The sequence below is a fragment of the Planococcus citri genome, chromosome 1 (genome assembly GCF_950023065.1).
Source record: "Planococcus citri chromosome 1, ihPlaCitr1.1, whole genome shotgun sequence".
Lineage (NCBI taxonomy): Eukaryota > Metazoa > Arthropoda > Insecta > Hemiptera > Pseudococcidae > Planococcus > Planococcus citri.
Window position 1 is genome coordinate 38663980 of NC_088677.1, and position 27916 is coordinate 38691895.

General features: G+C 33.4%; 6 protein-coding genes and 1 long non-coding RNA gene across 12 annotated transcripts in view; 2 read left to right on the forward strand and 5 right to left on the reverse strand.

Moving 5' to 3' along the window:
* Nucleotides 1–626: 626 nt before the first annotated feature.
* Nucleotides 627–5833, reverse strand: LOC135831818 (dentin sialophosphoprotein). Of its 4 annotated transcripts, none has more exons than XM_065344609.1 (11): nucleotides 5522–5833; nucleotides 5337–5388; nucleotides 4855–4985; nucleotides 4597–4771; nucleotides 4358–4527; nucleotides 3112–4283; nucleotides 2911–3025; nucleotides 2092–2843; nucleotides 1114–2014; nucleotides 959–1041; nucleotides 627–874 (listed from the first exon to the last, which is right to left on the reverse strand). In XM_065344609.1, exons 3-11 carry the CDS (start codon nucleotides 4898–4900, stop codon nucleotides 833–835), a joined length of 3456 nt encoding a protein of 1151 aa, XP_065200681.1. In that variant the 5' UTR covers nucleotides 4901–4985; nucleotides 5337–5388; nucleotides 5522–5833; the 3' UTR covers nucleotides 627–832. The 4 variants fall into 4 exon arrangements, with proteins under 4 accessions (XP_065200681.1, XP_065200682.1, XP_065200683.1 ...); XM_065344610.1 differs by having other exon boundaries at nucleotides 5307–5388; XM_065344611.1 differs by lacking the exon at nucleotides 5337–5388.
* Nucleotides 5834–6033: 200 nt separating this feature from the next.
* On the forward strand, nucleotides 6034–7273 carry LOC135831827 (uncharacterized). Its single transcript, XR_010556228.1, has 3 exons — nucleotides 6034–6248; nucleotides 6418–6470; nucleotides 7036–7273. It is a non-coding gene; the product is annotated as an uncharacterized LOC135831827 (long non-coding RNA).
* Nucleotides 7274–8521: 1248 nt separating this feature from the next.
* Nucleotides 8522–10540, forward strand: YL-1 (Vacuolar protein sorting-associated protein YL-1). The gene is made up of 8 exons (XM_065344617.1): nucleotides 8522–8858; nucleotides 8935–9055; nucleotides 9135–9252; nucleotides 9326–9502; nucleotides 9582–9747; nucleotides 9820–9960; nucleotides 10029–10152; nucleotides 10227–10540. Exons 1-8 carry the CDS (start codon nucleotides 8725–8727, stop codon nucleotides 10374–10376), a joined length of 1131 nt encoding a protein of 376 aa, XP_065200689.1. The 5' UTR covers nucleotides 8522–8724; the 3' UTR covers nucleotides 10377–10540.
* On the reverse strand, nucleotides 10530–12214 carry Clp (Cleavage and polyadenylation specificity factor subunit 4). The gene is made up of 6 exons (XM_065344618.1): nucleotides 11815–12214; nucleotides 11528–11731; nucleotides 11260–11449; nucleotides 11031–11187; nucleotides 10863–10949; nucleotides 10530–10790 (listed from the first exon to the last, which is right to left on the reverse strand). The coding sequence occupies exons 1-6, from the start codon at nucleotides 11915–11917 to the stop codon at nucleotides 10656–10658; spliced, it is 876 nt and encodes a 291-aa protein (XP_065200690.1). The 5' UTR covers nucleotides 11918–12214; the 3' UTR covers nucleotides 10530–10655.
* A 180-nt stretch (nucleotides 12215–12394) lies between these two features.
* On the reverse strand, nucleotides 12395–15089 carry LOC135831825 (uncharacterized). Its single transcript, XM_065344620.1, has 6 exons — nucleotides 14552–15089; nucleotides 14229–14408; nucleotides 13928–13996; nucleotides 13724–13843; nucleotides 13405–13654; nucleotides 12395–13306 (listed from the first exon to the last, which is right to left on the reverse strand). The coding sequence occupies exons 1-6, from the start codon at nucleotides 14611–14613 to the stop codon at nucleotides 13274–13276; spliced, it is 714 nt and encodes a 237-aa protein (XP_065200692.1). The 5' UTR covers nucleotides 14614–15089; the 3' UTR covers nucleotides 12395–13273.
* Nucleotides 15090–17045: 1956 nt separating this feature from the next.
* On the reverse strand, nucleotides 17046–19601 carry LOC135831828 (uncharacterized). 3 transcript variants are annotated; one of them, XM_065344623.1, is made up of 11 exons: nucleotides 19474–19601; nucleotides 19208–19363; nucleotides 19037–19117; nucleotides 18870–18959; nucleotides 18536–18769; nucleotides 18331–18435; nucleotides 18056–18241; nucleotides 17823–17951; nucleotides 17570–17733; nucleotides 17306–17484; nucleotides 17046–17227 (listed from the first exon to the last, which is right to left on the reverse strand). In XM_065344623.1, the coding sequence occupies exons 2-10, from the start codon at nucleotides 19285–19287 to the stop codon at nucleotides 17336–17338; spliced, it is 1218 nt and encodes a 405-aa protein (XP_065200695.1). In that variant the 5' UTR covers nucleotides 19288–19363; nucleotides 19474–19601; the 3' UTR covers nucleotides 17046–17227; nucleotides 17306–17335. The 3 variants fall into 3 exon arrangements, with proteins under 3 accessions (XP_065200695.1, XP_065200694.1, XP_065200696.1); XM_065344622.1 differs by having other exon boundaries at nucleotides 19208–19392; nucleotides 19474–19579; XM_065344624.1 differs by having other exon boundaries at nucleotides 17317–17484; nucleotides 19208–19584.
* Nucleotides 19602–20796: 1195 nt separating this feature from the next.
* Nucleotides 20797–27916, reverse strand: part of Frl (formin-like protein) — a 43151-nt gene continuing 36031 nt past the window's right edge. The window contains exons 11-19 of the mRNA XM_065344625.1: nucleotides 27296–27536; nucleotides 26899–27218; nucleotides 26609–26822; nucleotides 26175–26302; nucleotides 25345–25509; nucleotides 24983–25262; nucleotides 24264–24550; nucleotides 24051–24170; nucleotides 20797–22311 (exon numbers count right to left, since the gene is read on the reverse strand). Of these exons, the coding sequence (XP_065200697.1) occupies nucleotides 22099–22311; nucleotides 24051–24170; nucleotides 24264–24550; nucleotides 24983–25262; nucleotides 25345–25509; nucleotides 26175–26302; nucleotides 26609–26822; nucleotides 26899–27218; nucleotides 27296–27536 (1968 nt within the window). The 3' untranslated portion in view covers nucleotides 20797–22098. The remainder of the gene's footprint in view (nucleotides 22312–24050; nucleotides 24171–24263; nucleotides 24551–24982; nucleotides 25263–25344; nucleotides 25510–26174; nucleotides 26303–26608; nucleotides 26823–26898; nucleotides 27219–27295; nucleotides 27537–27916) is intronic.

Sequence of the window (27916 nt, forward strand, 5' to 3'; positions counted from 1 at the left end):
CATTACATCTTTTCCGCATGTGCGCAAATATGAAGATAGAACAGAACGGACAAAAACCGTATAAAAAATGATAATAATTTTAGAAAATCTTCAAATCGGTATTTTTATTCAATTAGAATAAAAAATAAATGTTCGCAAATTCGCGTATATTCCAAAATTATAAATAAATACGGTTATATAAATGAATTATAACCAAATTACTTATAATTCCTTATGAAATACGCTCCAACATGCGTGCATTATATGTATAATCACTACAACTACGTAAAAGAAATGTTACAGTAATAAACGTAAGAAAACCCTTATTAAAAATAAACGCAATGATGAGATTAATAAACAAAAAAAAACAAAACAACATAACATTCCATTGACCGCATGGTAATTTCTCGAGTAAAAAGAAATAACAAAATTTTTAGCCTAATAAAAAGTGTAAGAATAACTTGTACGAATTCAGTAGGTAAAACATATTTTAGAAAACATCGACGATAGATGTTTCAACGATCTCTTTTTTTAATAAAATAAAAATACTCACAGCCAACACTGAATAACAAGTTAAAGATATTACATATGAACAATGGAAACTTCGTTATATCTGGATGATAGACAGAAATCTAATTACGAAAATATAACGATCAGAAATGTAATTAAAAATCAGTGGTAATACAATAGTTCAAAATATTCTAAAAAAATAATAATAATAATTTCTTCAAGATTCAATAAGAAAAAAATCGACAGACAATTTTTCACAGCATTCTAGTTCCGTTTGCTTATGTTATACGATTTGAATCACAGAGGAACACATCGAAAATTTATACTTTCATTTCTTCAGTCACTATTTCCTCAAAATATCACGACTGTTTTTTAATAAGATTTTCTGAAAACCAAAAAAAAAAAAAAAACAATTAGTACAGTATAAACTCGATGTTTTAAAAATGGCATAGGTAAAAATATTATTTACTTGAAAAAACTGTTTTTTCATTTCATTCGACACATTATTTGAAGAAATACTTTCAAAATTACTATCGTTTGAAGTTGTATTTTCTGTAAATAAATTTTATGATGTCAGATATCACGAAAAAATAACATTTTAAAAGGAGCATAACTATAATTTACCATCTTGCGAATCGCTCGAAGATATTTCAATTACTTTGTCGATATTTTGAGATAATTCGATATTCCCTGCCGCTACAGCTGTTGTTGTTTTATCGACTTGACTTTTTGCAGCTTCGACTGATTTTGAACTAGTTTCCAAAGTTTGAGAGAAAATAAGTTTTTGAGGATTCATTTCGTCGGCTGGTTTAGCCACAACTGCTCTATCATTGATCACTGAGAAAGCAGCGTCTGCACTTTTAGTTTCAACGCCTTTGAATACAAAATTACTTTTCACGGTGACTGGATTAACCGATGAAGTGAACTCATTGAGATTTTTCAATGACGAATAAATGCTCAACATTTTCGGTTTTTGAACGGTGGAATTGGCGTCAATCGTCACTTTATTAGAAATCACATTTTTTGAAAGAATTTTAATAGGTTTGAGTAACGACTTTGAACCCGTAATTGATTTGGTGTCCAATAATACGAACTGCCGATCATTAGAGAATATTGAATTATTAGTTGAATTTGACTCGTTCAATTTATTCGCCAACAACTTAGGGCTGCTATTCACGATTTTTGAAGCGTTCACTACTATCGTATTTGTAGCTTTTCCAGTTATCGTATAATTTCCGAATTTTTTACTCGAATTGATAATAGTTGGTATTCCGGAAATTACAGTAGCAGTAACCAAATGAGAAGGCGACGGTTTTGATGCTGATTGCTTCACCGAAGGATCATCGGCATCCGCCTTATATCTGAAATCTGCAGATGCGGATAAAATTTTTTCCATGGTGGATCGAAAATTGGCCGGAACATCTGATTTCACTTTGACGTCGTTGTCATCTATTTCAAATGATCCCGAGTCACTATGTAGAGGTTTATTTTCACCATTTTTCGAGTTTACCGCAATTACATCATCCTGCAAAAAAGTTTTTAATGTTAGTGAATAGTGATAAGATCTTCCGAAATCAGTAAATTCATGTAATACTAACACACCTTTTGCTCGGTTATTTCATTATTTTGAACGGGGACCGTTAGTGGGTTCGATAATTTCACAGCTTCATCAAGTTTTGGATCATTTTTTGTTTCGGTAACTGAAATGGCTGAATTCTTATCGGTTAAAATGAATTCGTCATTTTGGTCTCCGCTATCACCAATAATAATATCAGCGGATTCGATATCGATGAGTTGCTCCGTTACATCGCATTTTCTTGGGTCCTCAAGATCATCAAGGGTAATACTAACAACTTCTTCCTCGTTTATAGATACACATTTTACATCTGGTTCACTGGTTGGTTTCGATTTCGCGTTTACTTGCACATCATTTCCATTAGTGATTTGATCTTTTGAAGCACGATTTTTCGATAACTGAGCTCCGGAATTTTCATTCTCGACTGAACCACCTTCTGAGCCGACTTCTATTAATGTTCCATTACAATTATTTACAATGGGTGATGCCGATCGAGGCGACTTCTTCGGATCTTTCTTTTTTTCAAGCAATAAATTCTTCATGTAACTAGATTTAGTAGCGTGTCTTTTTGAATCAATTTCTTTCACTTTGGATAGTAACGAATGCAGATTTTCGATGGTGGATGCTTCGCTGAGTCTCATTTTTGGTTTCGTTACTTTTTTTTCAAGAGCAAGACGTGGTAAATCGAGAATTGGTTGCTTGCATTCATTGATTTCTGTGACATCGCATGAAGATTGTGAACGAGCAGAGCTATCCGCAGTTTCTTTTACATCTGCAACTGTGATCATATTTAATTAATAAAAGCATTACATATCATCTTACAGGAATTCCTTTCAATTACTTACTGTCTGATGCATCGCTTAAAGAACTAGATGTTAGGTTTTCTGAATTTTCATGAGTAGCTAATACTTTTTTCAGCGCATTGATATCAAGCAATGATCTGGCAACCGGAGCAACACTCTAATGGAAAACAAAATATATCGAATCAGTTAGAATTATGAAATTTCAATGCAAATGAAATGAATTAGAAAACAAATCAAAAATACCGGTTCATCATTCGATTGAGAAGACAGCGCAATTTGTTTAGCGGGAGGTTCTTCGCCGGAAGGAGACGTGGCTTGTTTTTTCAAAATTTTCAAACGTCTCGACGCAGGAATCAAATTAAAGGTATGCGGTTTCATGTCATCATCCGTTTCAGTAAAATTACCAGAAACACCATCTAAATCAAAATCACTATTTTTTGGAGCAGCCGGATTATTGTACGATATTTCAATAGGAGCAGTTGAACTATCACTGGAAGTGTCGTCGTCGGTTTCTTTATTATCATCATCTTCTCTTTTATTTTGTTCATCTTTAGCTTTTTTTTCTTTTCTAAGGTTTTCAAATTCCAATAAATCGTAATCACCGCTCGCTATTCGAGCGTAATTTCGACGTCTAGCATTTCTCGAACTAATGCGAGAAGTCCGAGAAGGCACTTGTTTGGTAGCATCGATTTTCATTTTTGACGAAGCGGTATGTTTTCGAATTCTGCCGATTTTGATTTGTCGAACAAATTTCGTTCTGTTTCTGTTTCGCCGATCCGATTTTCTACTTCTAAATTGTCTTACATTACTACTTTCACAATGAGATTTAACTGGATTACGGCGTGTATCGTTCACCGTTTTGTAATCGGTGATTTTTTCCATATCATCATCATCTTCTTCTTTTTCGAAAGACCGTATCTCTACGCTATTCCAAGTATACTTCTTGAACGGTTTCATTCTCAAGTTCCTCGTTCTATCGGTATTCTGTATTCCGGAAATATTCAATAATCTATCAGAGTTGATTTCTTTTTCGTCCCTTTTCCGCTTCAATTTCAAATCATTCTTTTTTGCCGAAGAACTGGACGATGTTTCGATGCTCTCGAAATTCTTTTCCGGAGGACTCGCTTTGTCATATGAAGGAGATAATGGTGTTTCGAATGACGAATTTGTATCATCGTAAGAGAAATTCGTTTCTTGCGTATCACCAGAATTAGAACTTTCATCGTATGCTATTTCAATATAACCGGATTTAATCGGAGATGAATGGTAGTAAGTATTCTGCTTAATGTTTTCCAATTCCGATGAAATCGAGTTCTCGTGATGGTCTTTTCTTTTTTTCAGTAACGAGTCCATCACTTTGGAAGATTGGTATTTTTTCAAGTTCTCGTCATTTCGGAATTTATACGATCCTACAACTGAAAAAAACATAACACCGACGTTAATTCCTCCTTTGAAAATCTGTAAAATTTTGAAAAAAATATTTTCTCACCATTGCTTGAGCCGTCAGATTCGGAAAATTTTTCATTTTCTAAAGAAACAATGTCCGAAATTGCATCAGCGAGCACTGTGAACGCGGTATGAGGAGCAACCATGGGAGTCAACGGCACTTTTTTTCCTGATTCAGCCTGCCATTCTGCTTCCGTATCTTTACCTGTCGTTCTGGGGGAAAAAGGAAAGTGTTACATTGGATCAAAACTACTACCTACATATTTATGCTTTTTGCACTACCTCTGAGCAATTGTATTCAGCAAATCATCATTTGCAGCCCTTCTTATTTCACTCCGGTAACGTTCTTCGCCAACTTTCAATGTAGCAGCCAAATTCATTAAAACTTCGAATTTATTAGCTGTTAAACCTCCTTGTGCTCTTAAGGCATCGACAACGCTTTTATACGCTTTTAATTCTGCAATAAAAAAAGAAACTCATTCAATACACATAATCAACATTGCATTGATGCAAGGTGCAGAAGAACCATAGAATTTCTACCTAAACTTCTAAGGATACGTTTACATTCAGTTTTAGACATTTCCATTTTGCGTAGCAATTTTCAACAATTATTCAGTAGAAAATATAGTACTACATAAGTAAGAAGTATCACTGCTCAAACAGCCGATTATCTGTAACAAAATCAAACAGAAATGATAAATTAGTAATGGCCGAATACTACGCAAGTAGAAAATACAAATGTAAGCAGTTAACCACTCACTAATGCGTTATTTACAACAAGCCCAAGACACTCAAAACAGTAATTTGATTAGAAAAAATGTTATATGTATTTTGAAGGATTAAAGAAAAATTACAGATATTTCGTGTTTTCCAAGTAGTTGTAGTATGAAGGATAGCAAACAGTTGGAAAAAACATACAAATAGTTTTTAAATTTTGATTGCTATAAGAATGCAAATCATTTGGATGAATATAGAAACGCAAGATTAAAAACCTGTATTCAAACAATATTCATTGTCATTACCGAAAACAGCGAAAACATTTCGAGGCGAAATCAACATGAACCAATTTTCAACCTGAAAATTTATAATTTATTTAAGAGACTTGAATTACAGAATGAAGTTTAATTCTTTCGACTAACTAATATATCAAATTACAAGAGATGGGCATAGTAAAATTGAGTAAAAGAAATAACGCGGCAAAGCTTACCTTTTAACAATATTAAACTTGAATGTCCAACTCAGACAGTTTATTTACCTCTAACATTGAAGCCGAGGAAATTTTAATATTAAAACTGATTTTGATCTGCTTCAGAAAGCAGATTTCATGGTTCACCAACAGAGGAAGAATTTTGCTAATAATTAATAAAATGTCTTATTCCTGGAACAAATTTTTAAAACTCAAATTTGAAGCACATTGAATGTGAATCAGAATTCAAAATTTCTGAGACGTCTAGGAGTAAGTAGGAACACGATCACCGGATCACGATGATCACGATCAGGAAAGAGTCGATCTGCGATCATCCACCAAACCAAAACTATACCAAAAACCAAGCAATCGAAATTTGTTGAAATGAAATTATTTCAGTAATGACCTCTATTGTCCATTTTTATAACAATATTCACAATAGAAAAAAACATCTTCATCTGTGACTTGTGTGGTTTTTCTTCAACATCTATAAACTAAGAGAGGTTGTCTCATTTTAGAAGATAGGTAAAAAATTTTTCAATCGCCCATCGACTCGCGTGACGTCACTGGAGGAAAGAAAATAAGTAGGTATTGCTTGTTTACATAATTTTGCACTGTGATAATGGAGTTGAGCGGTGTTGATTAAATTTTTACGAATCATTTTTTCAAAAATCCGTTGCATTTAATTAATTAATATATTTAATCGAAGAAGAAATGAATTGAAGCAGAAGAAGAAACATTCTATTTGGTACGTAACATCGATTCGGCTTAATTATATGTATTCATATTGTAACATTCCGAGCAGTTGTTTATAATGAGATTGAGATCTGATTTTTTTCATTGGATATTTTCTGCTTCAAATTATTATTATTGAACGTGATGTAAATTGTTAACTGAACTGTTTTCTTTCGTTTCAGTTCCATTCGTTCGTTCTGCTGAACTGCTGCTGAAGATGCGGGAGTTTCTTTGGGTAAGTGTAAGCTGTGTAAGTTGACTGATAACACAGCATCTCTTTCTAGCTCTCTTTTGGATGGACAATTAAGACAATTTTATCAAGTTTTTGCAGCTCACTTTTCAAGTCATGTTCATATTCAAAATCTGTCTCTACTAAATGAGCTGAACATATTCGTGCCAACTGCTAGAATAAAATTGAACGGGCTGGGGGCTTGGTTGTAATGACACTATCATGATTATGATTCACATTACATTTTTATTGCTGCTTACTTGATTCTAAATTGATTTTTATCTAATCAATTACATTTCTGGATCCAAATTTTGCTTAATGTCTCATCTTTGGGAAATTTGTGAAAACTTAGATCTGTGTTTTTTCGCTAATTGTTGGTACAATTCCGTACGTAGATTTGTAGAAAGTGGTGACGGATGACGGATTTCTGATTTTCATAATATTTCAGTAAAAGATGAAATATGAAAATGCATTTTCGTGATGTGATTTATTTCATTACATATTTGATATTATCTTGAACAACACTGAATAAATATTCTGAACCTGATGATGTTTTTTTGCTTTGTTTCAGTCATTCAGTGTGATCGGCAGTATCAAAGTATGCAGATAAAAGACTAATAGATACAGAAATATAATATCATATCATCAATCATCCTTTTTCTTTTTCCTTTCTTCAGAGTTCAGTGATTCGTTGGTTATTAATATTTATTTTTCGTTCAACTTTTTGTATCTTCTGTGTTTTTGTAAAAGTATCTTTATTTCTGTATTTGAATTCCTGATTTTTGCTAATAGATGGATGAATATTGAAATGAACTATTTAATTATTAATCATAATCTCATTCTATAGAATTTTTCTAACAGATGAATTGCGTTTTTCGAGAGAAAAAAAAACTAAAAAGATCGCTGAAGTTCTCTTTTTTTTTCATTAGCTGTGTGTATAATAATTTGAACCTTGATAGCAACTTTTGAACGGTAATTGCTTAGTTTTCGAATGAAAAACCACGCTACAGAGAATAAAATTATGGCCATTATTAATTTTTAAAATACTAGTGTATCCACTGAAAATTTTGTGCATTTTTGATTCCAATCCGAATGTCTATATAGTGCACAGCATGTTTTTACTTATTCAAACTTTGAAAACTTTTTATTGTTAGAAGCTAGGGCTTTTAATGATAGACCATATAAGGCTTTTGACGTATTGCGGGTTGCATATCGGTTTGCCTGAACTTTATCGGTTTGGTGGGCATTCTTATCAGTGAGTATCAAAATTTCATATTTTGAGCAATTTTCACAAGGTGTTTTTGAAATGTATAGCTTTTATTTAGTTTTTTCTTCAATTTTAAACACTGTTAAATCCTGTAATGGAAAAAGATCCTCTCTTCGTCGAGTTTTAAAGAAGTTGACAAAACGTCTTTGAACCTCGACAAAGAGCGGATCTTTTTCCATCACAGGATTCAACAGTGTTTAAAATTGAAGAAAAAACTAAATAAAAACTATAAATTTCAAAAACACCTTGTGAAAATTGCTCAAAATATGAAATTTTGATACTCACTGATAAGCATGCCCACCAAACCGATAAAGTTCAGGCAAACCGATATGCAACCCGCAATACGTCAAAAGCCTTATTAAAGAGCACAAAATTCTGAACATTTTGGATTTTTAAAATACGTAGGTGTTCACTGAAAATTTCGATTAATTTCAATTTAAATTGAACACTTGGTGAAACTTCACGAATAAAAATGCTCGTAAAATCGTCATTATTCCACGAAATTCAATAAATTTTACACCAATCGATAGAAAATTTGAATATCTTGAAATTAAGTTCTATTAAAATTTTACCCAAACCCCTTCGTTTGTCCAAAAAATCGAAAAAACCACGAAAAATGGGCTATTACCGCTTCAGTAAGAAGTTGGCTTCCTCCAGTGACGTCACGCGCCGCGGTGCGGAAAAGCGGGGACTGTTCCCAGGCGCCAACGCCGGATACGGGTTATGAGACAACCTCTCTTAGTTTATAGATGTTGGTTTTTCTTCGTTTTTTTGTGACGCTGCGATAAAAAAATTGATAAACAATTAATTTTATAATTTTTTGAAAAATTTAAAATATTTTTGAGTTTGATTAATTTGATATTTATATGTGGGGAAGTGGAATTTTGAAATTTGAATAATTTATTCGTTTCTAGTTGTATTAAAATGACCGAAAATACCGGCAAAACGAAAATAAGAATCATTACGTCAACAGATTATTAATTTGTATTCGTAATGGCAGCTTCTCGAGAGAAAAGAGGGAATGCCGGGAATCGTTTGTCAAAATTGTTGAATGATGAAGAGGAAGATGACTTTTATAAAACTACGTACGGAGGATTCAATGATCTAGAAAACGACGACGATTATCAGTAAGTTGATAATTTGTTTTCAACACGCATTTCTATCGTTCAGGGAAATCGTTTGTATACCTGAATAACTTTTCAGATCTGAAGCAGAAGGGGAAGACATTGTAGATTCAGATTTCAGTATCGATGAAAATGATGAAGTCATCTCAGACACAGAAAATGCTGACGAAGATAAGCCAAAACGGAAATCAGTTTATAAGGTCGGTATAGTGGACAACTAGTTTTCTTTGTTTATCACTGTCGAAGAAGAATTGAAAACATCGGTATTGTTTGTCACAGGATCCTAAAGCTTCCAAACCCACAACTTCTAAAAAAGTTGAAAAAGTCAATAGAGTTAAAACGGTAGAAAAAAGAAAACCTATTAAGGATACATCATCATTAGATAAATCTTTATTCGGTAAAGTATATTGTAATGTAATGCTATACTTAGTTTGAATGCAATAGTGTTTTTTAATCATACGAATTTGCAGAAAGGAAATCTATTCGAAAATCAACAGTTGTTAAATCAGCGGAAACACTGCGTCGATTAAAAGAAAGAACAGCTAGTAAGCGAAGATCTGCTAAAAGGGGAAAATATTATCACATGACTCAAGAAGAGCGACTCGAAGAAGCTAAAATCACTGAAATTGAAAATATAAAGTCTTTGAGTATTGAACTGAAATCAATAGCACAAAAACAGCTCATAATGCTGATGTTTCATTACATTTCTCTATGTTATACTTTCAGGACAGTTTCAAGAATTAGAATTAGAAAAAAAGAAAGTTCGCAATGTTAAAAAAACGTTTTCTGGGCCTACAATTAAATACATATCTACTACTACTCCCGAAATCACTACTGTGAAACCAGATAAAGCGTCGGAATCTGGTTGTATTGAAAATATAATTATTGACGAGTAAGGAAAGGATATGATCTGTTGTCCTCAACGTAGTAGAATTATTAGTTACTTAATTTTGAAATCTTGTAGATCTGCTGAACCCGAAGTAATAGTAACAGGCCGCCAATCAAGAACTTTCATTACTTTTAGCGATCATCCTACTTTTAGAAAAGCGTTTCCTATTCATAAACGTTCTATTGTTAAATCAAAAAAACGCTGTCCTATCACAAAGTTAGTTTTTGTCTTCGAAGTTACGTATTTTATAGAATGTATTTTGATGTTCTGTCAAATTTGTTTAGAATGGTTGCCAAATATGTTGATCCGATTACGGAATTACCCTTTTATAATGGAAATGCTTTTCGTTGTATTCGTGAAGGTTATTACCATCATTTAGATCAAAAAGGAAATAAATTTGATCCTCAGGTATTTTCAAAATAAAACATTCACCCGTCAGTTCTGATACAGGTAATTTATACACTTTCATGTTGTAATTTCAGGTTACTGCGTGGCTGGAATGGTACAAAAATAACAAGAAAATGCAGAAAGATAGTTTGGCTGTGTATTCCGAAACTTCAGTTCTAAACGCGTTGAGGCAGTTGCCGAGTTTATCTCAGTTTCAGTTAAATACTTCTACGAAAGAGAATTAGCTAGTATTAAAACTTATCATCTTCAAGATTCTTTTATTTATTTTTTCATACATGTATATTTTTCGTCTCTGTACATTGATTGAAAATTGTAACTTTGAAATGATCTTCGTTTCAGAATTTGCCCGAGAAATCATTTAATAAAGAATTCGGAAATTATCAATTAATGAAGTTGTATTATTGCTTTCAAAACCAAGTACAAAATATATTATATTAATTCAAGTGAAAATACGATTAATCTTTCCTTCTTTAGTGTTTCCCTGCTTCATTCCTTCAGGTTCATCATCCTATATTATTCTGTTCATTATCATGCATGTTTAATGAATCGTTTATACCATCTTTATTTTGTTGATTCAGAGCTAAAAACGCGAGATGACCTTTCGGACATTTGTTAGCATAATGACCTTTGGTACCACACTGTAAAAAAAATATACATTTTTCAGTAAACATGAAAGCACTATCGAAATAAATTATACCTGGAAAAATTACTTTGTAACATGTAACACTCTCCAATGGTTTTAAAATCAATTTTTGTGGATTGGTAGCATCGAGCTGTTGGCCATTATGTTGCAATTTCTGTAAAATGAATAGTATAAAAATCATCGAACACCCAATCATGGGAATACCTACATTAAAAGAAGGTTGAAAAATACGCACATTCATTTCTTCATTATTCAATTGATCTTTAACATCATTGGATACTTTATCACAGTACATAGCTTTGTGTTTGGTATCACCACAGAAATGGCAAATAACTACCAACTTCTTGGGATCTTTCTGTCCAATGTCACCAGCCGGCAATTCAAATCGTGGACTAGAAAAAAATGAATAATTATAAGTACGGATAAGAAAGATGAATATTGGAATATAAATCAAACACACATACTGCATGAATTTACAGTTCGGTCCATCGGGACAAAATCCAGCTACATAATTTGTACATAAAACTCTACGAACGTGATGATGTCTACAGTGGGGTCCGTGACGACAAAATCCTCTGTCGTACCACGGACAGTCCTTAATTTTACTATCAGGATCAATATGCAGAAATGGACATTCTTTGTTATGGCAAGCATCTGAAAGAATTTACGCATTATTTCGGCATTCAACAGTACGTAATAATATTGGAAGAGATATGTAGAAGGGAAGCTTACTAAATCTCGCATAAAAATAACATTCTGGCATTTTAGTCATATCATATTCGTGCAAGAATTCGCATTGATCTCCTTTTTTGCATAAACCTCGCAGCCAATGTTTGCAAACAATATTTCTATCCCCTCGTACGTGTCTCATAGGACATAATGCGCCTTTGGTGCAAGTACCTTTTGCATAAAAAGTACATACACCGGCGATAGATTCTAGAAATAATGAATAAATTTGTTAAATATATTTGTATGATTTCAAAAATGAATATTAAATAACATCCGCATAAAATACTGACTGTCCATTCCAGGAAATGGTAACGGAAGAGCGCCATGCTGTTCTTCTAAGGCAATTTCTATGTCGAATTTAATGTCATCAAGACTTGCTACCAGTGCTTCCATCGTTAAGCAAAACAAATCATATGAAATGGAAAAGTTGAATGGCTTATAATATCAAAAAGTTCACAGAAAAGTTATCTATGTGGAACACATTGATAACCGAATGATGGACTGAATCGAAATTATAACTCTGAAGTTCTCTTGAACGGCTACGTATGGGTCATGATATCAAATCAAAGACGAAATTACAGTAAATGATAACAACACGAGAAACAGTTGAAAATAGTCATTGCACTTCTTTCAAAATTTAAATAACATAAAAGTATGTACTTTCAAAAAAAGAACTGTGCGTCTTGCGTCGGCATTGCTATCAAGCTATCACTATCACTATCGTGCAATAATGTAAACAATGGACACTATCGAGTATCGATTCATCGAAGTTTTCGATGTGCTAAATCGACTCATCGACAGATCTGAATCTGATGAATGCTGGAATTAGCTGGAATGCATGATGACCGGAAGGCGGAAGACGGGAAGACCGTTTCAGGCTCTTTATTCTTTTTCGAATTGCAGTTTTCGTTGCATTTATCCCTAATTAAATTTGAAATTGAAAATCGCATTGCAATAATGAACAATTATGGCGTGTGCGAGCTACGAAAAAGCTTGAACCGTGGTGGGCCGAGGACCCGAGGTAGTCATGATGAGTCATCGTACAACTTTGCTGTAGATTTCCGAAATCTACTGAAATCTACGTCGAACGGTCGACGGTAGATTTACATACGTAGGTATAGGTAAAGTTATCATTACTACCATTGAAACCACAAGGTATAATAATTCAAATGCTGCTATTTATAGAAACAATGATTTACTGTGCATGTACTTATACCTAACCGTGTAACTATAGGCCAATTATTCATCTCAATTTCACAAGTTTCAAAAACTTGCATTTGTCAATCATCAAACAACCAAAATAGTTTTCTGTTTTTTCAAATGTTCTTGTGTAGGTATTGTACTGTACAAACTAAAAAAGTGGAAAGTATACCTTCTTACACAAGGAATTGAAATGTCAAAATACACAATTACTCTCGAAACATCGAATGTAGGTAGGTATTACAAAATTTCTAATTAGAAAAAAACATAGTTACTTATCAAAATACAACGCCTTACAAAATTGCTAATTAGAAAAAAAACATAGTTACCTATCAAAATACAACGCCTTTTGAATAATGCTTCACAGCATCACGGCATTAAAAACTAAATATAAGTAAGTACCTAGAACGTATAACACAAAGTACATATTTGAAGTTTCAAATTTGTCAAAGAATGAGCGCCAACTTTAATAACAAGAATTGGCAAAATCACCGAATCGTTGCCGAGTTTTACCCCATAGGTATATTAAAATTCCATGATCATTAACTATTATTTCTGATTCCTATGCGTAGTTCGAAAATTCTGAAATAAGAAATGTAAGTACCATATGTTATAAAAATAAATAAAACTGACGATGCTTTCAAAATTAAAACAATCTAAATGCAACAATTACTGCTCACTTCGATTATTTTCCTTCCATCTTTTGAAATACTTTTCTTTTTCAATAATGAATTCAGCAGATTTTCGTATTTTTCCTTTATTTCGGTTTTTTCTTGCTTCAACTGATCTATTACTTCTAAATTTTTTCCGCACTCCTTCCTTACAGTATCTAGATAGAGCAGCACATCGACATTATCGACACAATTTTCATCTGCATCCGTCAGGTCAATCGTTTCCGTTTCCTCGTTGTCGCATTCGGAATCATCCGAGCTAAAGATTCAATTCACTGTTATTAAAATGCAAGTTTGAATATACAACTTAATAAAAGAATAGATATACTTTGGTTCCTGATACTCGTCTTCATCATCAATCTTTATTGTACATGTCACATTTCCCGGAGTAGAGCTTGAAACAAAACGCACCTCCTCCTCATCATCATCTTCAGCCGAATCTGGTTCTCTGTTGAAGTAAATTTCCATTTTATTGTTTCGAACTAAATTTTTCTAGCGAAATTTACAGATATTGAGTACCCAGTATACTTACACTTCTACAAACCAAGAGGGCACCTGATCACTTGTATCAAGGCGCCTCGCATCCGGAGATATTCTTTGGCTGAAAACATGAGAAAAATCAAGAAATCGTATACTAAGTATTACTAAGAATGCAAGTATTTCCCTTCCTAAAACGTAACGCCACGATTTCTCTCAAAGAACAAAGTTTCATTGTTCTGTTGGCGACAGAAGATTTTGACTCACACGTACTTCTGTACAATTTTGACTTGAATTATTGTTTCATAAGTTTACTATTCGTCCATGTTTCAACAGAATTGGTACTTTAAACTTACTTTACAACGGTAGTAATCGGAACGGCACTTCTTTTGAGAGTTATTCTTGTAGAAGTGACAACGATGTCTCTGTATTCAAAGTGTACGAAACATAGTTTCATCGAGGAATTTACGCGGAATGATGCACTTAGATTACATTTATCCTTCCAGAGTTTTCTTCTCGTCGGATTTTTTGGGAATCTGAAAGCAAAACATCGATGAGTTTGAATTACAAGTTACGTAGTAGCCACGCTTTATTATTATTACATGAGTCCTGAGATTAGCGTACTATATCGATAAGCAAACATAACATAAGTATAATAGTATAATGTACATTGACTTACCCAAAAAATCCGGAATTGCCCCTTCTACCACAAATCAAACATCTTCGAAAACTAATACGCATCTTCAATTAAAAATGAATTGCTCCGAGTATCTAGAGGGTAGCGGGTATGTTCGTCAATTGTCAATTTTTTGAATAGCACGAAATCACGAATTATTAGCAGTAGGTACGTAATTAGGTGTACTAATATAATACAAATGAATGATGAGCCAATTCAAACCGTAAAAACACAAAACCTTACTCAATCAAAAGCAGCGCATTAATGCACTCACGAAAATGAAAAATAAATATACACACAAGTACATGTAAACGTTTCTTTTCAGTATTCACATAAATGTCATCTGAAGTTCTTAACATCGTTGACTTTCCATCAGTGATCTACAGGATGTCCAATTACGCCAGGAAACATTCTCTGTACTTTTGTACAGGAATGTTGCCTGGTTCAATTTGGACACCCTGTTGTTCATATCGGCGCGTTTGCATATAAACAAGCACAAGCGTGTTAGCGTGTTGCTTTCCTGGTTAGTTCCGCGAAGGGCGAAAACGTTTTTTTGGTTCATGCAGGCAGGATGTCTCGACTTTCGAGCGGCCTATAGCCTCAGGAATAGGTAATCAATAAAAATAATTGCTTATGAAGTGCTAAGAATACACTTAACTTAAGAATTAGGATGATTCCTATCAACTATTAGTATCTCTGAGTGTTTCAAAATTTTTACCACCTCCCTCCTTTCCTCGGTGAGTAAGAGCTCTGCCTGAAACTGTCATTTCTCATTTCTGTACATCTTGATGAGCAGCCAATTGTAGAAGTGCCGCGTAGAGAAAATTCGGGTTGGGCCGGTTGGGGCGAAGAAAAGACAAGTCTTGCTATTTAGGAGAGGCCGAGAGGGTGCATCATCCTTTTGCCGAAAAAATTGCAATTTTGCCGCAATAATCAAAATTTTAACATGCTGAGCACAGTGGTATCAAAAAATTTGAAAATCCAGTGGCTCTGTTCAGAAAAAATGAAAATTTTTCTGATTAATTTTCATATTTTTCAACATTTCCGAAAGCAGCATCTTGAATAGCCCGAGCGAATTAGCTAGGTCAAAAGATTTGGAAAATTTTTGACTTGAAAAGTGGAACAACAATAACATCAATTTTAATGTAGGTAAGAATTTGATTTTTCTGATCTCAATTTTGTCAACGGTTTCTTGAAATTTTAAGCGCAAAGACGGGAATTAAATTGGCCCGAGCGAAGCGAGGGCAAAACCTTTTCGAAATTTTTATGTACGTAGGTATAGTTTCAAGAAGCAAAACAGCAGTAATTTTGATGTGAAAAGTCAGTTTTTCTGAAACTGAAATTTTTAAAAATTTGAACAAAAATTCTTTTCAAGCACAATTACGCTATGAATACTTGATTAGAGAAATAGAAAACAACAAATTATTAGCCCGAGCGAGGTGAAGGCAAAAGCTTTTGAAAACAATAAGAATTTTGAGAATTGGTAATTTTGTTAGTCAAATTGATTTTGCCGACAAATTCCGAATTTCACGGGCCCTTGGAGAAAGGCCGGTCCCGGGGTATAATACTCCTTTCCCCCTTCTGGTGGGGATCATGGTAGAATAGAGAGTATGTACTTTTCACTTGAATACGCCGCGCTGTCTGCAGAATTTTCATGATCGGTACACTTCATGGGACCTGCCAATACATCACGATTCGCTAAATGCAGGCTTTAGGCTATATTTCTTCAATGACATCACAAAAAATACATTTTATTGAAAAAAACGCAACTTGCAAGCAGTTCAGTCCGATTTACTTTTAAAGTCTGCAGAAATCGTGATGTGTAAAGTTCAGTGTCCTCTCCATATCGAATAACATTTTGTAGGTATCCAACGTGTTGCATGGCATATTTTTTGTGGAGATATGATCTGAGAATGAGGTGAATATTGGCGATGAGATATCAAGTGTAGGTATAGGTAAACGATAAGCCAAAAAATTTCAAAATCAACAATACAAATATATGAAATTACCCTCCAGGCTACAATGTGTTTATGGTTTCTTCGAATTCATACTTAATCCATACCGCCACATGTTAATATCAATAACTTATTCGTAAATTACAGTCAAAGTATACCTAGGTATTCAATTAGTAGATGCTACTCAACCAATATTCAAACTGTATGCGGACTCCTTCCGTAATCAAGCAGCGGCCGAACGAGAGTGTGAACAGACGGGAGTCGGGAGTCTCCTATAATAGGTACTATTGAAATTTGAAAATCCAGGCAAAATTGTGAAATTGTCGGGATTTAGTCGCTATATGAAACATCGACACACTCTGACTTCGACTTTATATTGATACCTTTTTAAAATCTTTCGAAGTCTTATCTATATTCTATAGCTACCTACCTACATTAACATATCTTTAAAATCATTCATCACATCGACATCGGGTATCAATATCTTGAATTATAACAAAAATATCTGAGTGAATATGAGAAGAGTAAAATAGTGACAAATGTAACATTATACAGTTTATTAATCGCATACACCTATTCTAGATATCTATCAAAGAACAAACGGGGAGCAAGGTAACCTTTTAAAGAATTAATTAAATGATCACGATGATATTACAAACTAGTCAAATTTGCTGCTAACTGCCTGTATTAGTTCTTCATACCTTTATTCGTTCCGTGAAAATTCCTGATGCAGAAAAAAATTTTCAAGTTTTAAAACACTTGGAAAATTAAAATATCGTCAGCACGTCCATCGATTACGTACTTAAAGTTAACCTTTTTGGTTATTTTCTCATCAGCGATCTCTTTTATTAATCAAATCATTCAGCAGGTTTTGATGGTTCGTTAATTTTTTATTCATTTCATTTTTCTCCTCTTCCAATCGATTGACACGTTTCAAAAGATACTCCACCATATTTCGGAGAGAATTTGAATTTTCAGAACCTATAAACAATTAAACATATAAGTATGTGCTTACACAGCGTTTTCATCATTTTTTCAAGTCTGAGAATAATTGGACACTATTCACCTTCATGAGTCATGTCTTGACTGGTAGGAACTGCGACTAACACCGTATTGAATGAAGAAATATTAGACTGATTGCATGTTTCATCACCGAAGACAGTTTTTGCACCAGAAACGAACCCAGCTTTAGAACTTTGAGGTGGCTTGTGAGAAGCGGGATCTTTTGAACTGATCAAACGCATCGTAAAGAAAATAATTCGGGCGGTAAGTTGGAATAAGAAATGATAATGTAAGTACCTATACATACATATACCTACTTCGGTTTTTCATACTCTTCGTCGTCAATGATAACAAGAGTGGGGGTTTCATCCCTTGATGAAGAGACAGTCGACCGATAAGATGCATTGTCGATTACTATCGTTTCAGAGAAGGAAGTGACTCTTAGACTAAATCAAAAATTGAATAGCAATAATAGGGACAATTACTCGCGTAGGTGGTAAATTTAAATACAATTCGATAATTGTGACTATACGTATATACAGGTAAGTACTTCGGTTTTTTTGCACTCTCTCCCTCTTTATCTTCATGAACAATTTGCTCAGGAATGACTGTTTCAACGAATTTAGATGAAGTTAACTGATTAATAGATATTTCGTCTGCAGTATTTTGAGTTTCGGTAATAGAGTGAACTGCTTCGGTATTCTGAACTGGTTGTTGCGAAAGCGTAATTTTCGGACTGAAATCAAGATTGAATATAAGTACATACATACATCGCATTGGATTTTTTTTAGGTAAAATGAGTTTAAATACATGTTTCGCGCTTACCTTTCATCTTCATCATCATCATCTTCAATCTTCACATGTAGGACATTTTTTGGAATGCACGATGAAACAAAGCACACCTCATCATCCGACGCCTCATCGTCGTTTCTGTCAAAAAGAATTTGTTTTCAAGTCTCGATCTCAAACTAAACAATTTCATTACGACTACGAAAATTGATTAATGAAAATATAAAACAAGAACACATACATTTCTATAAACCAGGACGCCTGATTCTTATTCGTGTTCGCCGATGCTTTGAAGGGTACAGCTCCTTTTCGTAATTTTCGACAACTCCCGTTACGAAGAACCAGAAAATCTTCATTAGCAAAATGGATATCGCATAGAAACAATACGTTATCCCCGCGTTTATTTTTCAGATCGTCATTTTTTATACCGATATTTCTAAACCATTTTGCTCTAATTTTCTCATTATCGGGAATTCTGCAGCAAAAATACAAAATATGAAATGAATGAAAACACGTCACCCGACTTTTAGCTATAGTAATTATACATTATGTACGTATCTAAAGTAAGTACTTACGAAAGAAGAGAGTGCTTTTTTGAATTTATGGTTCCACATATAACACAACGACGCCGACGCGACGTACTCTTTTCTGTCCTTTTTTGAGAACTACACCACATGAAAAAATCCAGAAAATGTTTACATTGAAGAGAGTTACGAACTCGGATAAATATTACTCAGCCCACCTTGAATCAAATCTTCGAGCAACACGTCGATGGTTCAATTCATACGGCCGTTCAATTCTCCATGTTGAACTGCTTGGAATGCTGAATTGACATCAAAAGACAAGATTAAAAATTCGCTAACGACCGATGTTCATCCTATTTATCAGTTATCACACGCATACTTATATTCACCTTTCAGAATAATCTTCACCTGGACTCCAACACATTACACAAGTACATTTCGGTCCAGCGATAAAAGTACTTTGACTCATCCTTTTCTTTATTTCCGCAATGAAATAATTATGGTTGGTGGATGATAAGAACTGTTTACTGTTGCTCGTCAATTTTCTGTTTCAATGTAGAATAAGAAATCAAAACTGATGATGAGAAAGAAAACCAAACCATAGCTCATCGAAATCACAATCCAAGTACCAAGAAATAATTATGGAAATAACTACCTATACAAACTTTGGTTTTATCGCTTACGCTATTGTTGATTTCAAATACACGCCGTACACGCGGATGGCATCATGGCATGGCAGACGACTGTTTTGATTTGAGTTTAGGGGTACGTAAATTGTTGCGTACGCAGGCATGTCCTAACGTGTTTTAGAGGCGTCCGTTCATCGACAATATCGACATAGGGTATGCTCGGTATGCTGAATTGATGTCAAAAACCATGACATGGGACATTTACAAAAAAATTACAAGTCTTTTTTTGTAGAAAATGAAAAAACCTCTGAGATTTTGAATTTTTGAAAAAGAAAAAATATTATGAATTTTTTTTCTCATTTTTTTAAATTTTAGATTCCTCGCAGGTTCTAGAATTCTAGCCGTTCTACAGAATGAAATTTCAAAATTTTTGCAAAATTGGTCAAATTTTTCGTTTTCTACAAAAAAGAATTCTTGTAAAATTTTTGTAAAATGTCAAGTTTTTGAGTTGTGAAAATAAAATTTTGGTTGAAAATTTCTACTCGATACTGCACTTACGAGATTTTTATTCTGAACCAGCGCCATTTCGCAGAAAAAAAGAGCCAAACGGGTGAAGCGAAGAATGAAAAGACACAACTTTAGATACCTACTGGCTACTCACTTATCAGATCAGATGTTATTCAATTCTTCATGGCATCGTTAATTCGTTGTGTACCTTTACTGACAGTACAGTGCAAAATGCGAATTACTTACCAGGGACATCGGCCAAAAATTTAGATCGCGCTTTTCCACTCTTCATCGCAAGATAATAGATATTGAAAAACGAATCACCAGGATGATAGTTCTATTTTTTCAGTTTTTCGAATAAATTTGATAAACCGCGCGGTCCAGAAAACATTTGAGGACACTTTGCTGGTGGAAAATTTTAATTCTCCACAACTCTAGTTCAATGCAATTTTTAGACCTAATAAAACGCTTTGTCTTCACACAGTAATCACTTTGAAATTATTTGGAGCAGCATTTTTCTCCAGTAAAACACGTGAAGATGCAAATTAATTGACACAGTTGCTTTATGCTATTTTAATAAATTATTCTACCAAAAGACGTTGCCTACCACCAGATGAGTTCATAATTCAATTTTCAAAAAGTTTGGTCAAAAATTATTCCCCCATTCCCCCTCTCTACAATCTCAACATTCCACGACCTGACGCTGGCTCAAAGCTCAAACTGAATTTTACCTACAAAATGTGTCAATTAAACTTGCTCATTTTTAGAAGAATGCCTGAAAAAAAAACTACTCCGCATCAAAGTGGTAGGTACGTATTTGTATGTAGCTCATTAAAGATCAATTTATGTTCTCAACTTTCATATTCAACATTTATTAAACATGAATACAAATATACTAAAACCGATGAAAATTAAAATATAAAACGTATTATAAAGAATAACAAATAAAAATGATGAAATACAAAATTTAAAAGAAATGGTAAATCATATAAATGAAAATAATGCATCAAGCTCATATGGTACAACTTTGTACAATACTGAATACTACTCGATAAATAAAGTTACATTAAAATATCACATACTAAGCTCATTGGGTGTCATGCAGCGTTCTTAATCAGATCAAATTTGAATATCACAAAAAAATTCTAGCTCAATAAGAAAATTTTGCATCTAAAAATTACTCGTAAAAATTGATAAAATGTGAATAAAGCAATTTGAAAAAATTTTGCACTCGAAATGATTTTTGTGAACAAAGAAATAAGACAAATGAAGAAAAAAGTCTACCGAAACAAGTACGTATACTAGATAAGATAATAAATGATGTGAAGAGTGAATGTGTGATACTTATCAACAATGTAGAAATTTTGTATGCTATTTCCGTTAATTTTGAATGAACTACATATTGGATTTAGAAGAATTGAGAAATATGTAAAATAGGGCAGTCAAATTTCAAATCAAACGATGCTACACATTGAAACACATGGATTCAAAAAGGATCAAACACTTCCAAGAGATCAAATTTCGAAAAGTAAATATAACTTACGAAATATAAAATAGGTACAAATCGTGGCGAAATTTGCAGTCAAGACACAAAATGAATGAAATACAAACACGTATAACTTATTGCTCAATAATTTTTTATCAATTATACAAAGTTGAAGAAAACATAAAGTACCTATGTACCTACAATGAAAACAATGTTTGGTAAATTTACTCAAACTAATACAAGAGGGGAAAATACGGCAATTTATAATAAATTACCTTACAACAAACAACTTAAATTTTTCAATAACTAATTTGAAAAAAATAATGAATTATGTATCACATAAAACATAAGGTTCCAATTCGCAAAAATATTTTGATTATGCAATGTTCGCGTTTTAATTTCTGTTCCAAAAGATAACTAAAAATAATACCAAATGATATTATCATTATTATGATATTTAATTCAATTGAGAACACGAGAGTATTACCATAGTTTTCATTTTCAACGAAAAATTCAGTCTTACCGTTTTAAACAGTACTTATATTATAAATATTAAATAAAATACGATCACTTTTCAAGCCATACAATTGTTTCAACATTGGTCGATTTAAAATCGTGTTTAAAAGCCAACGCATAAGGAATGCAAATTACGTAGTAATCAAATTTCCAGTTCTTCCATGGTACGTGACAGCCTATTATTATCTATTCTCCGTCTCTGACTTCGTCTGACGGCATCCGCTCGTCTATACGGTTCGCTTTTTAATCCCAGTAAAATATCTTCCAAAGCTCCATTGTACACTTCATCTTGATGTAATAGTTTCTTTTCCTGGACTAATCGAACTTTACTTTTCAATTCGTTGATAACTGCATCCTAGATAAATGTCACAATTTTAATATAAACATGATTCATGGAAATGGAAAATTGTCAAAATTAATCAATCACAAACGAATAAATTATCAATAAATAGCTACGCAAAGCAAAAAGCAAAATTTTCGTTCATTCGTTCAACACGTTTCAAAGTTATTTCCAACTATTTCAGAAAATCAGAACCTCTAATTAATTGATCAGTAATATTGATATAAATACATTTTCAAAAACAGCAAAAATTTTATTATTTTTTTTATTTTTGCAGAAATTGTTTATCAAAAATGAGAAGCAAAAACGAAGAAGATACGACATTTTCATTTTTCTAATTTTCACCCAAATGCACTAAAATTTCAAAAAATTGAAAATTCTTACGAGTTGACGCAGGAAACGTTTATAGCTTTCTTCCACAAAAGATATACCTAACAAAGAATAGTTGGAATAAAAATTGTTTACTTTTTGGACCTTCAATAAACGAATTTTAGAATACGAGTTTATGAGCGACATTTGAACTTCGCTTCGAATAAAATCACTTCTTCTTCCCCAAATCTTAATCGACTAAAGAATTTTTAGTATTATACCTCATTTTAAAAAAAAATCCATGTGTACTTGTATGTACTAATTTAGGAAGGTGCCTAACTACCTGCACATTTACCATAAAAGATCCATCACCGCACATTTAATTGAAAAAAAAAATCATGTTACCTCGACAGATTCAGAAGATTATTATTTAATACCGCAGCAGTTTCAAATAATGGAAATAACACTTGAATATCAGGTTAGTTAGGCATTCCGAATAACACAAAAGCATTTACGTACATACGAATATTTACACATTTCACATAATTTTGGATCTTTCTACCTCAATACGTGTACAGATCTAAAACACTGTCAATAATCAAAACTAAGCGCTACAAAATAATTGGTTAGTTAAATTTTTCGCATAGTTTACCAATAATCTAAATAAAGAAGTGGCGAAAAATTTTCTCATCTGAACTCTACCATGAACTACGTGTAATTATCATGACTACTCAATGAACATGTCGTATTACTCTATGTAAGAAGAATAATAAGCTACAAATTATTCAAGCAAAAAATTACTTATTGCAATTTTTTTTCAAATTTATTTCATTGTATTCTACAAAAATAAATAAAATCAGATTACTTAACTAACTAAATAAATAAAAAAAATAGTCCTTCATATAGTAAGCTGTATCGAATAAAAAATGAAATAAAATTCAACTCAAATAATACGCAAACTTTAAAAAAAAAGTAAAAAAAAAATAGGAATCAATTTGCATTACTTGACTCGGTAACCATTGCAAAAATAAATGAAAAAAATGTAAATATACAGAAATGAAAATTATACATTATACATTCTATGAACATACGTAGGCCAAAACACAAAACAAAAAGTCTATTTTGGCATTTACAAAGTACATAGAAAAGTAATAAATAAACCGTTAAATAGTCATTGGTGCATTTACAAAGGGTACAAAAAAAACAGACACACCTTCAAGGTACTCTAACAAAATACAACCTTCAAAAGGTAAAATTGAACTACATATTGAAAAGGTAAAAAAAGGTCGTTCGCAATAATTCATCTGGACGGAGACATGCAATGTTAATAACAAAATTTGCGTAAGAAGCTACTTATAAGCGTGATATATTCAAACACACGATAACGCATCCCACCTTTCAGAAGCGATCACTACCACTGGTTGGACCAGACATGAATTACCTACCTGTTGTTTTTTAGGATTGAACCTATTTCGCTTCGCGTTATCTCCGTCGTCGTGGTTTAGAGCCGCTTGTTGAGCGGCTGCTTCTAGCCTTCTTCGTTGTTCGTTTTCTTGATCAGCAACCTACAAAATCGACAAAATAAAATATGAAGAATACATATTTGGAATTATGGCAAGACTCGAAGGTTTAGGAAAATACAATAAAGAAGAAATTACTTTAAAAGATCGAGTGAATCTGACCAACAACGAGAAGAAGGTATTTGCGTCAGTCATTCTAGGCGATTCTCCGAAATATTCTACGCATTCTTTGAATGCATCTTGAGCTACTTTGGTATCGGCTCGCAACCGCTTCAATTTATCTTCGCTGTTAACTAGAAAATCTTTGAGTATGCTTAAATTTTGACTACTAGATCTGTCCTTTGTCTTCATATCGCATTCTTTTCGAACTATCTCCATATTCTTCTCCAAGTCGCTAACGTCTGTGTAGACATTCTCCAATGAAACTATAGAGAAAGGATTACAAATGAAAAAACTTTATGCAAAATACAATAATAATTACTAGTTATATCTTTTTATTATGAAAATTTCAAAATTGTGTATGAGCTTCAGTGATCTTCAGAAAATGCCTGACAAAATGTTTAAACCAAAACTTAGGACTTTCGTGAAATTTCAAGGGAACCTTTTTCAAGAAAAATCGTCTCACCCTCCTCTTTCAAAAATGGCTCATTTTTAATGTTTAAAACCAAAGTCAATTGGATAAAGTAAATGTTAAACAGGAAAAATGCTTATCTCATCCGAGTCTTTTGAAGTCACGGCACAACTTTTAGCCAACTGCAGTAAATTCAAAAATAAAAAAATAGAAGGCAAACAATCAAACATACATCAACAAAGGTACAATATAATCTTAAATCCAATTAAACTTTGCTTTTTTTTACCTGTTGAAGCCTTTTCGATGTACATCAACTCCGAATCAAAATTAAGTAATTCGGGGAATTTAAGGCGAATTGTATCAACAATATAATTCAATAAACACATCCGTTTATCGTTGGATTTAGTTTCGACTAGAGAATCCAGAGACTGTACTTTGAAACCATACGCTGGTCCGCGTTTTGCGCTATTCATGTAATTACCAAATGCTAAAACTATTTCTAATACTTTGCGCAATTTTTTGGAATTTTTCACCGAGTTCGAAGCTGATATGATAGCGTGTACTTGCTACAAAAAAACAAAAGGTTGCGATGAGTTGAAATTCAGCTTATTCCTGAGTAGAGTATGTTCAAAATGAACAACTTTTTACCGGCGCGATAAGATGCACGTTATCGAGGAAATTTCCCATGTAACTCATGATGGCTAATTTGGTTTGTAGACGTTCGACGCGACTGAGTTGTAATAAAAATTTATCTTCTTCTGTTAACAAATTTATATCCTTCTTCTCCGCTAAATATTCACGATACGCTTTCGTCTGCAAATAAATTAATCAACATGATAGTTTTAAAAAAATGAAAATACTTACATATAATTAATTACCAAAGATGTTACGAAAATAGTATTTAGGAATCAGGATTGACTTTATTTTAACGAATCGAGCCCCGCGTAATTTTCAATGGCATTAAACGGTAAACGATTCAAAAATTTTATTTACGAACAGGATCTTTCATTCTCCAATAATGAACAACTTTTCAAGAAAAAATATCCTATTGATTCCATTTTATCACTTAAAAAACAAACAAACAAAATCCGTGCAAATTTCGCTTCAATTATTGGTTAAAAGTTGATTTTGGAAAATTTTGCACTTTTCATGGATTTTATGGTAGAAATTAAAAAAATTCAAAATAAAGTAATTCGGAAATTGAAATGATGAAAATTGACAGTCGCGCCATATTCTTCCAAAATAAACCAGTTTCCGGAGTTTTTAACCGATTTTCAACTGTTACACGATTGTTTCAGAACACTCGCATTCAAAAATTCACAATTATTTGCAATTTGATGAAACAAGTACGACTAATAATCAAGAAAACGTAATAAAACAACGACGCAATCACTCTAAAAAATTACGCGAAGTAGTTTATCGATAACTGTAATTTCTTTATCGGTTTTATTTTACATGACCACTATACGATCGCTTACCTCTTGATCAGTTGGTATCATACGCTGTAAAATTTCAACGTTTTCTAAAGAAACTTGTTTCAAGTCTAATGCATTAACTCCCATGATCACTTTTTCTATAGGTAACTCTATTTTACGTCTTGAGATCGCTAGAAGGAAAAAAAACCACAAAACACGATTTAAATATTACTCATTACGCATGAATACACTGAAAAAATTCAAACTTCCAGGTAAAATCGAAACCTCGTACGCGATGAATTAGAAAAAAAATCACTAATATACCGCTCTTTCTCACCTTCCATCTCGTTCTTCCCTCTCAAATACATACCGTAACGAAAATGATACTTATTCGATTAGTAACGCGTCGAGAATTAATTTGCTAATCGTTTAGAAAAGGTATGATCACCTACGTATATTTAAAAAAAATAGTATGTACATACTATCGTAGTACTCACCTATGTTTCTGAGTCGTGTATGTTCCAACAATGAAATCATATCAGGTTTCTTGAAACGTTTACTAGGGAAACTAGAAAGTCCATCAATGTCACTGTCACCATTAACCATAGCTTTACCGAGAGCTGCTAATTTAAACCTTTCTTCGAATTCGGAAAAATCTATCACAGAGTATAACTTATCGTCATCTAATTCGTTGAATATAGTTCCGCGAACCTGTATTGACGTTGAAATTTATGTATTTAGTATAATTACATCAGTTTGTCTATTTTTTTGAAATATTGACACATACCTGATTAGGTTTAAGCGCGATCCAATTCAATGTTGGTAACTTATATTTAGTTTGGACTTTTCTTTTGATTGTCATCGCCCCATCTGGAGCTTGCATCATGCCAGCTGGAGGAGGAGGAACAGGTATACCGGGTCTTAAATTTGGCGGCGGCGGAGGTGGCGGAGGAGCAGCTGCGCTTGCTAACGAGGAACTTTGCGGTAACGGAGGCGGAGGCGGCGGAGGAGGAGGCGGTGCAGGTGCGGGAACTGAATTACTAGAATTAATTTTCGAATTGGAGTTTGAGCCTGACAAAACCGCGCTAATAGCAGCGACGTTTGAATCTGAAACACATCACATATCGCATTTATAAAATAGCATTTGACGAAAATTTTTCATTTCGATTCGATTCGCTCCTCACCAGCTTCTGGTAACGTGCGTTTAATTAATTCTTGAATTTTTTCTTCCAACATAGACTGCCTGGATTGCGACTCTTGCTTTTGATCATCCACTAATCGCCTCAAGTTGGCGACTTCTTCTTCAATTTGTCGCTTACTTTCGGCTAATTCCTCTCTTTCGGCTCGAGTCGTACTGAGAGCCCCTTCTAGCGTTGCTAACTGGGCCAACGATTCGCGTTCCAGTTCCGTTAATCGGTCGTGAGCCTAAATGAATTAAATACGGGTATATCAACAACTAGTCGTATGCATTGAATTGATAAACTAGCCATTTCCATAGCCGGTGTTTTCTTCTCCTCATTACGCGGGTATCTCGATGATAGTTCATAATTGCAAATGAATCATGAGTTCACCGGCGGCGGCTGATAAGCTACACTACGTTTTACTTTAGAAGATGAATGGGTGGGGCTGTTTTTTTTTCGTTCACCGTTTGGGACGAAATGAAAATGAAAGATCCAATGCCAATTCCCTCCCCCTCCTCCCAAATACAGCCTCAGCAGTCGAGCTTACCAATGAAGGCCTTAATAGAGGGATCATTTCAGTAATACAGACGCCGATTCCATTCTTCAAGACGAATAATATTTTTT